Below are 15,658 nucleotides of genomic sequence, written 5' to 3' on the forward strand. Positions count from 1 at the left end.
CATTGCTAGGAATTTCATTATCAAGATGAACCTCTTCGTGAGGCAAATCACCATCAGGGTGAATTAATCGGAGGAGAGTTATGACAGACCATGTGAATCTGCAATCAAAACATATGCTTTGACTAAGGCTGATGGATCATATTCCCAAGCGTCCCCGAGAATAGATCAAATACCAATAAGTCAAATGTGGATATAATATTAATCCCGGGTATATCCACATCTACATCAGGTAGAAGCATTCAAACCAATATGGTTACTCCTCAATGATTTCTGGCAAACTCCATATTTACAGGAGTACACACTAAACGATATGTTCAGTTTGGCTTTTGTGCGTTCATAGAATATTGAGGCATTACACTATATGGGCATTCCTCCCCCTAATGCCGAGATGTTATAAAAGCATACAAATAAAATCCCCAACCACAATCATCCAGTTGTGGCCAATGTATGCTATTGTGGTGATTTATTTGGGAAATCTTACGCACATTACAGATCAGGGTTTTATGCAGTGAGCTTTGGACTTAGATTAATGTAGTGGCATGAATACTACATATTTTTCCTTCAACTTGAAGGGTTAGTCTCAACATCCAGCGAGACACGCAACAACAAGTTGCTTCGTGGTTACAATTCTGCAAACTTATTGTTAATATTACCAAGTGCACAATAAATCATTAAGATTTAGACTGATATGCGCAACACTATTTTATCCATATGCGTCCTTCAGGGGCTCATGCTTACCATTCGTCGTTTGGAGCCAGTAGTTGACTTCAGATCAACAAGTAAAATGGCCATCAGGGTCTAGCGCTCACAAGGACATTCACTAGTTGCATTGTGCTTTTAAGCACATAGAAAAATGTGTGCAGATAATGGTAGTAAAGTGCACGGCATCAGGCCAATGCTACTAAGCAAATATTTTTGGTATGCAGTGATGTATAGTCCAACTCATTTTACCATTGCCCATGGTTTACCCAATTACTCATACAAGTCTGAAATTGGGTTTCAAGTTATGCAACATTTTTTTAGGTATTATAATTTTGAGAGATAACTTATAACAACAGTTAATAATTCGTGGTGTTGCCAGCAGGCCAAACATTTCTCCTCATATTATATATCAAATTGTTCTATGTAGCATATGTCGATCTCTTTATTGTTCAGCAAAAAGAGAAACTTTGGAATAGAACAGACAAGGCCAAGAATTCCTATATTATCTGGGAAAATCACCCGATTGCTAAGATTTTGACTAAGCAAATGGTGATAACTGCTTGGTAAGAACAAAACAAGACTGGTATCCTCCTAGGATCCATCTTCAACAACAGATAGTACTGCTCTCATACGAAGAAATCATCAGGAGTAGAGAGGATACAACAGGTCTCTACAAGATCTTCATATTTCTATCACAAATTATCATCACTAGTAGTCTAGTGGTCAAGACATATGACCATTCTGGCTCCGAGGACCAAGGACATGTTAATGTCCAATCTAGCTTCAAGCTCTATGGTGATGTGGGATTTCATAGTTATTTGTCTACTCTTCTCACTTCTGGTAGATCGGAGGTAGATAATGGTAAGCATGCCAAATGGTGGAATTCAGTGTAGTTCGGCTACATAAACCCCATGTATGTGTCCATTCAGGACCGACCTTTACCATTTAGCTTACAGTGTATATCAAATTGTCAAAAGACTATCCCGAGTCAATTCAGTGACTATAAGTATTTACAATTCCGAGAAATGTATGCGACACAAGCATAGAGGTCCTAGATAGAACGAGTAAAGTGGTTCGACGGGAACACACTATGGTTTTCACACCAACATAGTGAAAAAAATCTTAGAATAACCTCTCGGTATACTCGCAACTTCGTGTTGCTGGCGATTACATGTCCTTTTATCTCATAGTTTGCTTCATGTCATTTAGCGAAAAAGAGAGCAATGTGCTAACATCTGGTTGAACAATGTATGGCTAAGATTTATAGTCTTAAATTATTTGGTAAGGCCTTTTGCTTACTAATAGAATCCCAATTTGTGATGTCTTCTATGCCAAAAAGGCTTTCATGCATTATATTATATATCTTTGGGTTACTTCGGGTAAAACTTTATGCATGAAAAGATAGCAAAGAATTAACTTATCTGTGTTTCATTGTATTTCAATTTAATTTCCCATATTATTTAAGCACTATAGAGCTTGATATAGTTGTTATGGCCACTTGGCAATATATATAAATATATTAAGCCACACAACACATGTCAAACAAAATATAGAGCCAAACGAAATTATTTACGAAGGTTGCGCTATGCTGTGACTTCAGAGGCTCGGATAATCCACCACATTCCACGCGAGTACAAGCTCCAGCGTATCTAGCGTCAACATGTGTGCGGCCATCAGGGCTACAACAACAAATAAGCCTCTGTGACAAGCGCAACAGACGCAATTGTGGCTCAATGATTGCGACATATGGATAGTGCCTACAGTGCCTGCGAAAAATACGTGACTCAGCGATGGCGGTCCGACTCAACGGGAGCGATCCGATTAATAGAGAGTGCGACATAGCAATCACATGACGCAACCAAGTGCGAACGTCACAAATACTGTGTCGTGTTGTCAGGGCGCAGCCAATATTCAGCTAATGCCATAACTCAGCTGATTACCAACGCAGCCTGATCAGCGTGTCCGAGTACCCACTATACAAATTAATCGCTCAGCGTGAGTCCGAAAGCTCAACACAACACAAATATTTAGAGCGATTTAAGTATACACAATATATACTCCACATGCATTTTAATAATTTTCTACTATTTACTTCAGGAAATAAAGCAGAAAAATAAATACCAATATTAATGCATAATCATAACACATCGGGTGTAAAAAATATTTTTCCAATATTTAAGCATACATTTTTTCTATTAATTATTTACAACAGAAAATAATTAATTGAGGTAGAAGCCGTAACATAAAACATGCTTTATTCTATTTGTTATTTTCAACAGGAAATAAATAGAATAAATATGATATTATTCATGTAAAATATGAGAAACCACATAAAAAATGGAAGTTGTTTTGCTTTTTTTCAACTGATCGTGCTGCCTCATCCGCGTAGCAAATGGATCCACATGACCACATCTTGCATGACGTAGTAGCATATAGTCAAATACGATCATGCAAAAGGAGTGAGAGCGTGCATCACTTGCATGACCGGTGGGATCAAGAAGGGGCAGGGCCCGGTCAACAAGAATATGAGTCCTCCTTGCAATGTAGGCATGCAACAGGCGCTCGACCATCACCTCATTCTCATGCAGTCCCATAAGAATAGGACTGAATTGGTCTTCATCTCCTCATGCAGCCGCATAAGAATAGGACCCGAATAGGACCGAACTGGTCTTCATCTCCGCGAGACGTGGCACGACTGGCGGTGTGAGTGCGGCTCCCAGCGCAGCTTGGCCCCGGCGCGACTGCAGGCGCGGAGTCCTAGCGCGACTGCCAGCATGGCACGACTGTCGGCATGGCCTGCACCGGCACGACTGCCAGGGCCGCGCGACTGCTGGCGTGGGTGCGGCTCCTGGCGCGGCATCAGGCCTCAGCTCAGGCGCATGGCCTTCGACGCGGCGTGAGCATCTCTGATGTGCGGGCGAGCGGTGCAGCTCTGGCGCGTGGTCGCGACACCAAGGCGGGCACAAACTCTGGTGCTCGGGCGAGATCGAGTGGAGCCCCACCGGATATGGTGGAGTGATTACAAGATTCCACCAACATTAGTTCTAAAATAATATACCGTTCAATTGCGTAGAGGAGGAATCGTAGCTGTCGCGTAGGACAGTCCGGCTAGGCCGAGGGACCTGCCGGCTTGATGGAGAGTTGGTACAGATCTGATTTAGCAACAACGTCGAGGTAGAGCGTGCTGATAATGTGTTGAGAACTACGTTACCACGGATCACCAGATCCGCTCCCTTCCCTCCCGTCAGCATATTAGACGCGAGAATATGTGGAAGACCCGTATCCCTTCGCAGAAGCACGTCAGTAAAACACACGAGACACAAGATGTAGGGTTGGGCCTCTGACCTCTTTCTCTTCTCTCTCTTATCTTATGAGGGGTACATGTTCCTTTATATAAAGACGTGAGACCCCTTAGGGACAGAGTCGGTATTTACCCATATAACTAGGGTTACTTGGACGGTGCTGGAACTTGTCTACTGGACAGGAAGGGGCGCGTCCGGCAGAGGAGGGGTGCGAGCATGTTAGGATGCGTTTGGTTCAAGGTCAAAGTGGATAAGTTAGGGTCATCCCTGATTTGGGGGGTAGAGTCATCCCTAATAGTCACCACTTTTTTTGTTTGGTAGAAGGGATGAACTTGGATGGAACCAACCCAGTTTTTGTTTGGTTGGTGGTTGTCACTGGTTAATGGAACCAGCCCAGTTTCAGCTTTTGTTTGTTCTATAAACAGTGGTCAGTTGAACACACTATTACAATATAGTAATACAAAAAATTGAGCATACACCGTTATAAAAAACATTTCAAAACAATATTTCAAACAGTACTTCAAAACAAACAAACTGAGCATACACCATTACAATGAATCTCAAACCCAGTATTTCAAAACAAACAAACCGAGCATCCGTGTTGGTCATAACAAACCCAATATTTCATAACAAACCCAGTATTTCGACATAGCAAAGCCATTATTACATAACAAAAGAACAACATAGTTCTAATTTCCACTTAACCTCCAACATAGTCCTAATTCCCGGTCCTCATAATCTAAGGAAAGTTCTCACTAACGAAGCGAGCAAGCAAACTTATCTGATATGTCAATGGGAGAGTAGGGAACTGCCTTGCCAATCTAGGATTTTTCACTAGATATGCAAAGTAAAAGGCCTTGTGTGTGTCATCAAAACCTGGAATACTTTGCAATGTTTGAAGCAAGTCAGGTGGTAGGTCATCTGAACCAGCCTTCTCAATAGCCATTGCAAGCCTTTCAGCACCATCTTTGAATGCTCCAAACAGCCCTGCCTCTTCTTTACCAGTAACCCTTGCCTTCTTCCTAGGTCTAGGAGCTGAGGATGAAGCCCCAATATCATCTATAGGACTAGGAACAGCATTACCATCTCCCTCATCAATCTCTGTTTCAGCCATACATTTTCTATCTTCAGTACCTAGAGCTTCACTTGATCCTTTTGCATACTTTCCTATAGCCATATTGTTTCCAAAGACAATGAACATTTCCTTATAGTTCTCCAAAGGCTTGTTTAAAAACTCAGCATCAGATTTGTGATCCTGCATGTAAAAGTAACAGCTTGGTAAGGGCAAAACGACCAGCACTATCAGTTGCATATGTTGAAAACCCTGTGTCCTGGACAGAACGTAAGAAGATAATAGAAATGAGTTAATTGAGGCAATTTTGGATTTCACACTACAAATTAATTTACATCTAAAACCCACTAAATGTTTGTATCATGCATTCCAAGAATAAATGAAGCACAGCCTGCAGGCTGTTATTACCAGAAAGATCTGACGGATTCATAAAAAAGAACGAAAAAATAATGGTAACAATACAAATAATGGTACATGTAAAAGTAATATGCTGAAATATAGTAATAATACATGTAAAAGTAATATGCTAAAATATATTAACAGTACATGTAAAAGTAATATGCTGAAATATAGTAACAATATGCTCAAATGGTTCTTCACTTGTTCTCCAGTGAGCTTCATCTTGAAATAGTCATTTAGAGCCTTAGCACACATGTTAAGGTGAACTTTCTTGAAGCCTGTTGATGTCCTGATCCCTTCAACCACAAGGCTTGCTAGGTTACTGAGCATGTAAGCGGACATTGCAGAAGTCCACACAACATGGCCACTACCATCAGCTTGTTCCACAAAGTGCTCACCAGCTCCTTCACTCTCCATTTTCTGCAATATGGTTATGTCCAGACATATACATCCCATGAAGAATTTTGACATAAATGATTGATGTCCATGAATACATTAAATAAGTCCATACATTAATGTGCATATAGCAAGAAGTAATCTCACACAATATATGAATACATTAATTAAGTCCATATATTAATGTCCATAAATAAAAATTACAGCAAGAAAAACAATAACAAATTAGGAAGCATAGTGGTTTTGACGATCTTCCCACATCTGATTTTCTATTTCATGCCTCAAATTAACCATGAATGCATGTTCACTAGCTTGGCCACTTGATGTTGTAGCATGATTATGAATTGGCCAATTAGATTCTTCAATGATCAGCTCATCGCCTCCATCTTGTATGACCCAGTTGTGAATAATGCAGCAGGCTACAACAATATCTACTTGAGTAGAAAATGGAAAGAATGGTGTGGCATCATCAAGTATTTTAAATCTTCTCTTCAGTGAACCAAATGCACGCTCTACGGTGACACGAAGAGACGAGTGCCTAAGGTTGAACAACTCCTTCTCATTTTGTACCGGATTATTTCCCCATTCATTCAAGTGATACCGGACAGCACGAAAAGGGGGCAAAAATCCAGGTTTGGCTCCATATCCAGCGTCCACTAGATAGAATTTTCCTAATATATTATATACAAGTTGGTCACAATTCCACAAAACAACAAATATTATTGATAAGTACAACTTTAGAACCTCCTATATTTACCTTGTGGTACACGAAGGCCATTCTCTCGCTCTAAAGCATCTCTTAGTACTAAAGCATCATGTGTTGAACCCTCCCAACCAGCCAAGACATATGTGAATCGAAGATCAAAATCAACGGCTGCCATTACATTTTGAGAGGCATAAGACTTTCTACCACGAAATGAAGGTTCCATATCTATGGAAACCGAAGCTCTTATATGTGTGCCATCAATAGCTCCAATGCAATCCTATGTTTATCCAATACAAGCCAAAATACAATTAAGGGTCTTATGGGTTTAAATAGTGAAAATTCTTGAAGGAGAATATTGAATAGCTGAATATCACACCTTAAAGTAGGGATCCCATCTTGGATTTCCTGCTATTTTGGATGGAGTCTCTAATGATGGTGGCCTAATAAGTTCAGCTCGTAGCTCTCCAATAGCACGAAGCACTTTGTTGAAGTAGCGACTAACAGTCTCACCAGATCTACCATAATTTGTTCCCACCAACCTATTCCTAAGGTTATGTCCCACTGTGTTCAAAAACATGGCCACTTGTTCCTCAACACACATGTGTATTGTATCTTCAAGTAAACCCCGGTCTCTAAAGCCCCTACAAAAGCGAAAGAAACTAGACCTACTAAGTCTAAGCATGTTCACATATGTTGTATCACTCATCCATATTTTAGTGTTAAGATAATCAAGTCTCATCCTATCCCTTTCCTCCATTGGCCCATAAGTAATACCGACTCTTCTACTATATCTTTTTCTTTTTCTAGACTCAATAACCATAGCCATCATGGACAACAACATGTGTGCTGAAGCACCATAAATCAAAAGCTTGGTCGCCTTGTCCATCTACAATGAAATAACAAGGAAGAAGAGATGAAAGATTACTCACCACCAGAGACAGACCCACCAAAGCTGCCAGACCACCCTAAATCTATGGTATAAAAATACCGAAACCAAGCAAGGCAATTATAAACTGACAGCAAAGATCATATAGTTTTCCAAATTTCCCATAGTGCAATAAGGCTGACCTCTCATAAGAAGCAAATTGTGTATAAAAGAATTGTATTCTTGGCGGATTTTTGTTTTAAATAATTTTTTTTCAATACAACACACGAATAGATTTCCCATAGTACAACACACGAATATAGTTGACCTCTCATAAGATTACTCACCACCAGAGACAGGACTCGGCAGATCTCGAACAGACAGTGGCTGTCGTCGCTGGTGTTGGGCAAAGGCAGAACCAGAACCAGTACGTTCAGTTCTCGGGCTGTGGTGCAGTGCAAATGCAGCAGTGCGTGGTAAATGTTGCGGGATGATGAAGACGATGAACCAGAACCAGACGCTAAAGCAAGCATCGTGTGGCCTGAGTGCCTGACGATGATAGTGTAGTAGCTAGAACGACATTTTCCCCCCTTGAATACGGATTTAGAACAGATGGCATATGAGATGTAAATTATGTTGTAACGTGAACCATCGCATTTTCCCCTGATCTAGTAGCACAACGAAAAAGAGCATAGAAAAGTACTGGTTCTTGGAATGTGTTGTGCGTAGAAAAGTTGTGCCGCTCGCTGGACGGAAGCCTGGACGGACGCTCGCAGTTCGTTTGGACGGACGCCTGCTCGCAGTTCGCCTGGACGGATGGCCGCTAGCCTGCGCTGGACGGACGGCCGCTCGCCTGCGCCTGGACGGACGGCCGCCCCCTGCTGCCCGCGCGACTGGACGGCCGCTCGCCTGCGCCTGCGCCGCCGCCAAGATAAGAATGAGAGGGGATAGGGTAAGGATGGAAGGCAAGACGATTTTTTACGGTCGCGAGAGGGGCGGGGGCGGATCCGTCCGCTCGTTTTTGCTGGACAGCGCTGCCACCGAAAAATGGTTTGGGGTTCACCTCGCCTCCATATGACCCTCATCCAAATAGTGTAAAAAATGTGGTAGGTCTGTTCCATCCCATCTTGAGCATCCAACCAAACGCATCCTTAGAGGAGACGCGTGGTGGGGGCGCGTGACGACGGCGCGACGGAGACGGACCGGCGCACGGGGTCGAGGCGTCCGCGGCGCAAGCGATGGCAATAACAAACCGAACATGCAGGAAGACTAACAAATCAGGTGATGGCCGCTACGAGACAGCGACGACACGATATAGTAAATGAGAGCTGAGGTGTCAAGATATTCGAGGTCAAACGTTGTACTCGTCAAACTCTCACGTGGTAACCGAGAAAAAGATGGCTGCACCTGCACGCAGTCAGGAGTCACCAGTCAGTCAGTGCCTCGTGCTAGACACCTTTCGCACGTGGTAAGACGACAGTTCAACGTACAACTATAAGAATGCCAGTGATCCTCTCAACGTCTAACAGACGTACTGCGTGCTGGGTTTTGCTTGGAGGTGCAGTGAGAGGGAGAGCCATGACAGCCACGCTAGTGGAAACTCTGCACATGGTTCCCGGAGACGGAGATACAAGCTACGCTCGCAACTCCACTATTCAGGTAGGTATCCATGTATTTTATGCATGCATATGATGGTGCTCTTTGTCTGTCTCAGTCTTCGATTTCACGCCAAAAAAAATATCAAATATGGCCCTTGTCAAATCTAACAAATCACGCATGCATCAACAAATAGATCTAAAAGAAAGATCTCCAAAGCTAAAACTTCCCTTATTATTTGTCCTACTTTACAAAATAAAAAAAACAGTTTACATTTCTTCTGTTATCTATCGTACGTCCAGGGTGGGCAGCAAAGCAACCTAAAGCCCATGATCGAAGAAGCCGTGGTAAGCCTCCTTAACGACAATGATGGTGCGACCGGCCTGGCGATCGCCGACCTGGGCTGTTCCTCCGGCCCAAACACGCTTGTGCTCGTGTCGACGGCCGTCGCCGCCGTCCGCCGCCGCTGCTCGGAGCTCCGGCGGCAGCCACCGGAGCTCTGCGTGCACCTCAACGACCTCCCAAACAACGACTTCAACCTGGTAACCAAGAGCCTGGCCACGTACGCGAAAGCCCAAGAAAGCTTGGGCCCTCCTGTCCTGACCAGCATCGTTCCCGGCTCGTTCCACGCCCGGCTCTTCAGCAAGCGTAGCCTTCACCTGGTCTGCTCAAACGCGAGCTTGCAGTGGCTCTCAAAGGTCAGTGACGACGCCACGCGTGTGTACGTACAGTACAAACTGATGAAAATTGAATTGCAGTGGTGATCATCAGTTCCCGTGCGTATATGTATGTACGTATGTATGTATCAGGCACCTGAAGAGCTGGTGCAGAACGGGATCCCGTTCTACGACAGGGACGAGTCGGCGAGGCGTGCTCGGCGTCCTGCAGTCATCCAGGCCTATGCCCGGCAGTTTCGCAGCGACTTCACCCAGATCCTGCGCCTGCGAGCTCAGGAGATGGTTCCCGGAGGAAAGATGGTGTTCTCCCTCCTTGGGCAGCGCCCCGACGACAAACCGGAGAACGCCCTCCAGCTTTTCGAATTTATAAATGCCGTCCTACACGAAATGGCGTCCAAGGTCTGATATATGAATTATGATATGAAAATGTCTTTTTTAGAATTATTAATAATTAACTGGCTATTAACTGACAGGGTTTGATCGACGAGGAGAGACTCCACTCTTTCTACATACCGGTGTATGGGCCATCAGAGAAAGAGCTGAGGGAGATCGTAGAAGCTGAGGGCTCGTTTTCGATCGACAAGATGGCGATCCATGAACCTCCTCCTTCTCGGAATGCCAATCTCACTCCCAAGGCAAGGGCGGGCGGGTTGAGAGCTGCAATGGAACCGATCATAGTGCGGCATTTCGGAGCATCTCCACCAGCCATGGACGAGTTCTTGAGGATCGCGGAGAAGCTCATCAAAATGTCACATGTAGAGGATGAGTATCCAAACAAACCCAGGGCTTTCGTTGCTGCGTCCCTCACCAGGAGGGCATGACCGCATCACGGGAATACATGCATGCATATAAACTATGGTAATGCCATTGCCATGTTTTTGCCGAATAAATTTTATATCATGTACAGTGATATCCACTGGATTATTTACACGCACTGTGATTATTTCCATACTAGGTGAATGACCGTGCGTTGCAACGAGAAAAAATAGTGCAACAATAATATATATATATATATATATATATATATATATATATATATATATATATATATGATCATGTGTTGTTAATCAAAATAAAGTTGTCTCTAGAACTTTATAGTAGTCATGCGTCAACAAAATTAAGTTCATGAAACACATAGTATACGAGCTTTGGATAGGAAACATTTTACTGCATCTAGCACTCAATTTTAAAGCAACATGCAAATATTATAAAGAAGGTTAAACGAAAAACCAGCACACATGCACATACTGCATCTCTGATGTCGGTGTAGGGTGCTCACAAAGCTCTCCCTCGACGACAACTATTTCATCGGGACCCGGACAACCTGTACACGCTGCCCAACCTGAGGAGACTGAGCTTACATGAAAATCAGCTCACTGGCAAACTCGGTAGTGGCCTTGGTAACCTCTCTTTCCCTGATGTCTTTGGAGAGATGAGGAGGCCAGAGTCCATAAACCTTGCCACCAATAGGCTGGATGGTGAGTTACCCGCTTCCCTGTAAAGTTGTCCACTACTGAGGGTAATTAGCTTGAGGAACAACTCGCTCTCTAAATGTGTTATATTGTCAAACAAACATTATCAACAGCGCATAAACCCGAGCCCGTACACGACCCGGATGACAGAGATGCCAATCAGCAGGAGGAGCACTTCCTATAATAAATGACTTGTCCAAAAGAAATATATTGAACATTGATGACAAGATTAACGGTGGTGGTCTTTCTAAAAAATTGGTTATGCCTCTTCTGGGTGGTAAAGTTCAATCCCAGCAGGTTCCTAGAACTAATGATGCAATTAACTCTGATTCTTCTAGCACAAATGAGAACCCTATTCTTGGTGGAAGAGTATTTTCTCCTTCAGTTGTTTCTAGGGTTCAATAGAGACATCAAGTTGCTGTTGCATTTCAAAATCAAAGTGAAACATAATGACACACAAGAACACTGATATCCATTTATATTTAAAAAAAGTACACCATACATTATAAGTTTAGAACCACACTTGAACTGATTACACCCATACGACTACAATAGGTTACGCTTCAATAGGAGTCTTCCAAGGAAAACAGCTTAACAACCATAGCACCCTAAACCTTACAAGCTAAATGATTCCCACTACATTTTTTATCTTGGGGCCATCCTCTGCACAGCTTGGTCACACAGTTTAGCAGTTTTGTTTGGCGCCTCATCTCTTGTGCAGCCTCGTCTTTTTCAATATTTGGTCGTCGCAGCCTCAACCTTTTCAATATTTGGCCGCTCATCTAGCTTTCCATGTAGTATAATCGAGGATTGTGGTTGTACAAATCACAGGTTCTTGGTTTACCATACAAATAAGGAGCAGTAGAGGCAGAAGCCTCGGTCGGAGGCACCTCGTCATCATTGTGCAGTTGTGTTTCTCCATGCCCAAGTCCACCAGAATTGGGCCTCCTACGCCAGCCACTGTGTGAGGCCAAGGCACAACGTGTGCGTGAGGCTGCACCTCGGACAGTTCTTGAACCACAACAACTAGAAGTGCATGTTGAGGCAGATCTTCTCGCCCTGGTACATCTGCGTACACCAGTAGTGATCCAGCATAGCGAGAGACACTATATGAAAAAAAAGAAAATGTCCTGTTAGTAATGCAACTACTCAATGAAAACAAAAGGTAAGTCCTTTCAGAGGTTTTAGAATGATACTTGAATGTGGCAACCCTTCTGAAAATAGCATGCATTGCACCACATATATAGCAAAATACAATGGTATATTCTTGACAGAACAGAATAAGCGATCAAAAAATACATCACAACACAACCATGTTACATGCAGAGTCAGTTACCATCTCACCAGCCACCTTGGAGGCTCTGGAATGAAGAAAAGCCCAACAAGTAGGAAAACACAAGATATCAATCCTGCATGAAATGCTACATTAGTTTCTCTTGATGCTCAATTTGTCAACATACATGATACATGTAAATATATATGTGATTACCTACTACAACCAAACAGCGCCATGAAACAAGTGCTCCAATAATTTAAGCAGCTGAACACCCTGAACAGATGAATAACTTCATATTCAAAAGAGCCCATATTAATTACTAAGATTCACTACATAAAAATAATAAGAGGCACTTCAGATCCAATTTCTCTAACCTGGTTTGAGGTTGCAAGGCCTCCTCGGATACCCTTTGGTGCTATTTCAGATATATACACAGGCACATGTGTTATTATAACCCCAGGAGTTGTTAGTGCATAGAGTGTGTGGTGTGCATAAATGAAACTTTTTTAAGAATGTTTGAGAGTGGGACATGTTTCCATTTCTTAAACAAAAGGTTTAGAAACATAAGAATGAAGATTTAGGTACATATATTGAGAACTATAAATGTTCACCACATAGGAAAGAACTCCAGTACAATACCCCAGCAAAACTCTTCCAGCATAGAGCATCATAGCATCCTTCATGTCAGTAGATGAAGGAAAGTATTACAACTAGAAAATGGCAGTCAGAAGATGAAGGAAGAAAATAGCTGATGGAGGAGCATACCTTGGCAAAATATACAGTAAGCCAGCCAAAAATGCCTACAACTGCTGCAAATCGCATGGTCTGTGATAAATGCAAATGGAAGAGATGTGAGGATGAATAATGGTAACCATTTTACTTATCAACTGCTGCAGCTGAATTACTTAACCATTTTGTGTCCAAGAATGTCTGTCAGGCTGTCGCTAGTCACAACACCAATCATTGCTCTTATTGTCAAAACAGATCTAGTACAGAGTTACCTAGCAGCTAGTAGCCGCCTGGCATTCGACTCTAGTCCAGTACCTGTAGAGATGAACCGGTATTGGCCTATTGGCCTATTGGGTATTGGCTATTGGAGCCGTGGAGTGGACAATGTAGTGGACATTGGACAATGGAGTGGATAACTAGAGACATGGATCCTGGGAGTGGGAAGGGAACCGTACCTGCAGGCTGGCGCCGCCGCGTCGGGGATGGAGGAGGGGTCGAGGGGGACGATGTCGCTGTATCCCCCATCAGCCGTCGTCGTATCCCCCATCATCCGTCGCCGGTAGCGCGCCGCGAGGGCCTCCATGTCACACCCGGTTTTAGAAGGCAAACCGAATGCGAACCATGTACATTCCAGGATCAGCGATTCACGAACACAGCAGTTACATAACTGGACATCATCACACAGTGCTCAAATAATAATATAAAAGGGTAATAATAGTCGATTACATCATATGTCTGAGACATCCACATAGTCTTTACAATAATCAAAGTACGGAAAAGAAACGTAGACACACGCGGCCTTCACAGGCAGCCGACTGAGGGTTACCGCTAACCCAGACCTAGAACTCATCATAATCTTGGAACTCCTGGTGGTCTCCTTCCACAGCTTCATCTTCTCCTGATCAGGGGTTGCAATGCTGACAACCTGGGGGGAGGGGTTAGTGTGTAGAGCAAGGGTGAGTACACATCAACATACTCAGCAAGTATCCTGTTTGGTTGTAGTGGACTGGCTTTATGTGGGGGTAAGTCAAGCAGTTGCTTTTACTTGGTCAGATTATTATTACTAGTAGAGAAAGCCAAGTTTTAGAATTAACCCACGTTATTAACCCAAACGTATTCCTTTCCAAACGGAAAGAGTACCACTTACCATTACCGGAGCCAATACCAAGAGCCATCAATCTCATTGCCACCTACAATCCGAACATCTCTGATCAAGTACCACTAATCACTGGAGTTCCCTTGGCCGCTCATAACCGCGAGCACGACTGATATATCAGTTTTCATACACTCTGCAGAGGTTGTGCACTTTACCCACAAGCCGTGATTCCCTTTCTGCCCGGAGATCATGACTCTCCATTGATCACTACCAAGGTGACCCAGCAGGGCATCACTACGTAGCCTTTACAAAGATTCCCCGGGGTTGTAGCCGCCCGTTAGGTTTCCTAAATGTACCACACTCCTCCCCAAGGGACAAATCAACCTTGGCAGAGCGAGCCGCATACACCGAGCCCCATTAACGGCACGACGGCGAAGCGAACTACATCCCGGTTCCTCTAATTATTCAGCTAAGGGCTTCCCATTCCACCCTCATGGTTGCACTGTTTTCCCGGGCAGTCATCCAACAAACAGATCCTTACGGAGAGGCACTCGAGAAACCGCTCGAGCCCCCTTGAATGACACAAGTATAACATCATAGTAAAGGAGGGGAAAACAACATATCATTGATAATTCTCATCATGTTCATTGATTAGAGTTGAGCAATAGCATAAAGCTAAACAATAATAATCCAACCCAAATAGGTAAACAAGGACATGGATAACAAAAGCTAGTCAATCCTTAGGTATAACTGTGAAATGCGAGAGGTGAATTAAAGAATGTATAGGACAGAGATAGGTCAAGGGACACTTGCCTCCACCAACCGACTACTGCTCAGGGGCTGCTCCTGCGAGTTCTTCGGGCTCCTCAACCAGATCGTTCTCTATGCGAGCGCAAACATACATACGTCCATCCATTCGAATTAGGAAATAAACAATACACCATACAAGAGAGCAGATAAGTCAAATATGCATAAGATATGACATATGATATTGCATTCGCCATGGCTAGAAAGAGAAGAAAGAAGGTCTCGTGGTGGTTAAAGCTATACTCGAAGCGTATTACGGGTAGATACATAACAAATCATTACGTGATCTAGTTTCATCGAGTTACATTAACAAGTATTAGTCACATGCACTAGTAGAATCATAACTATTTTCAATTGATCAACATTACATGAGGTCCAGGATTAGCTACATGAAATAACTAATGTAACCAATTTCCAAATTGAGTTTCCATTTATTGATAGAAATAACGTGATCGCTACGCATGGGTTATAGGGGGGTAGACGGGCGCGTCTAGGGGGTAGACGAGCGCGCCGAGGGCACGGCGAGCCGTGCCAAAGCACCGCGCGCTCCACGAGAGAACGTA

The 15,658-nt window shown here is 43.4% G+C and overlaps 3 protein-coding genes across 5 annotated transcripts; 1 reads left to right on the plus strand and 2 right to left on the minus strand.

Moving 5' to 3' along the window:
• Window positions 1–4,501: 4,501 nt before the first annotated feature.
• LOC114711029 (uncharacterized) lies at window positions 4,502–8,501 on the minus strand. Of its 2 annotated transcripts, NM_001369841.1 has the most exons (4): window positions 8,425–8,501; window positions 8,146–8,357; window positions 5,677–5,895; window positions 4,502–5,259 (listed from the first exon to the last, which is right to left on the minus strand). In NM_001369841.1, exons 3-4 carry the CDS (start codon window positions 5,890–5,892, stop codon window positions 4,744–4,746), a joined length of 732 nt encoding a protein of 243 aa, NP_001356770.1. In that variant the 5' UTR covers window positions 5,893–5,895; window positions 8,146–8,357; window positions 8,425–8,501; the 3' UTR covers window positions 4,502–4,743. The 2 variants fall into 2 exon arrangements, with proteins under 2 accessions (NP_001356770.1, NP_001356771.1); NM_001369842.1 differs by lacking the exons at window positions 8,146–8,357; window positions 8,425–8,501 and having other exon boundaries at window positions 5,623–6,083.
• LOC103629477 (protein ALP1-like) lies at window positions 5,990–8,424 on the minus strand. 2 transcript variants are annotated; one of them, NM_001369839.1, is made up of 4 exons: window positions 8,146–8,424; window positions 6,954–7,463; window positions 6,629–6,854; window positions 5,990–6,542 (listed from the first exon to the last, which is right to left on the minus strand). In NM_001369839.1, exons 2-4 carry the CDS (start codon window positions 7,461–7,463, stop codon window positions 6,097–6,099), a joined length of 1,182 nt encoding a protein of 393 aa, NP_001356768.1. In that variant the 5' UTR covers window positions 8,146–8,424; the 3' UTR covers window positions 5,990–6,096. The 2 variants fall into 2 exon arrangements, with proteins under 2 accessions (NP_001356768.1, NP_001356769.1); NM_001369840.1 differs by having other exon boundaries at window positions 6,954–7,218; window positions 8,146–8,334.
• Window positions 8,502–8,972: 471 nt separating the features above from the next.
• On the plus strand, window positions 8,973–10,664 carry LOC103629478 (jasmonate O-methyltransferase). The gene is made up of 4 exons (XM_008650589.4): window positions 8,973–9,101; window positions 9,341–9,736; window positions 9,848–10,114; window positions 10,189–10,664. The coding sequence occupies exons 1-4, from the start codon at window positions 9,021–9,023 to the stop codon at window positions 10,534–10,536; spliced, it is 1,092 nt and encodes a 363-aa protein (XP_008648811.1). The 5' UTR covers window positions 8,973–9,020; the 3' UTR covers window positions 10,537–10,664.
• The last annotated feature ends 4,994 nt before the right edge of the window (window positions 10,665–15,658 follow it).

The sequence above is a fragment of the Zea mays genome, chromosome 6 (assembly GCF_902167145.1).
Source record: "Zea mays cultivar B73 chromosome 6, Zm-B73-REFERENCE-NAM-5.0, whole genome shotgun sequence".
Lineage (NCBI taxonomy): Eukaryota > Viridiplantae > Streptophyta > Magnoliopsida > Poales > Poaceae > Zea > Zea mays.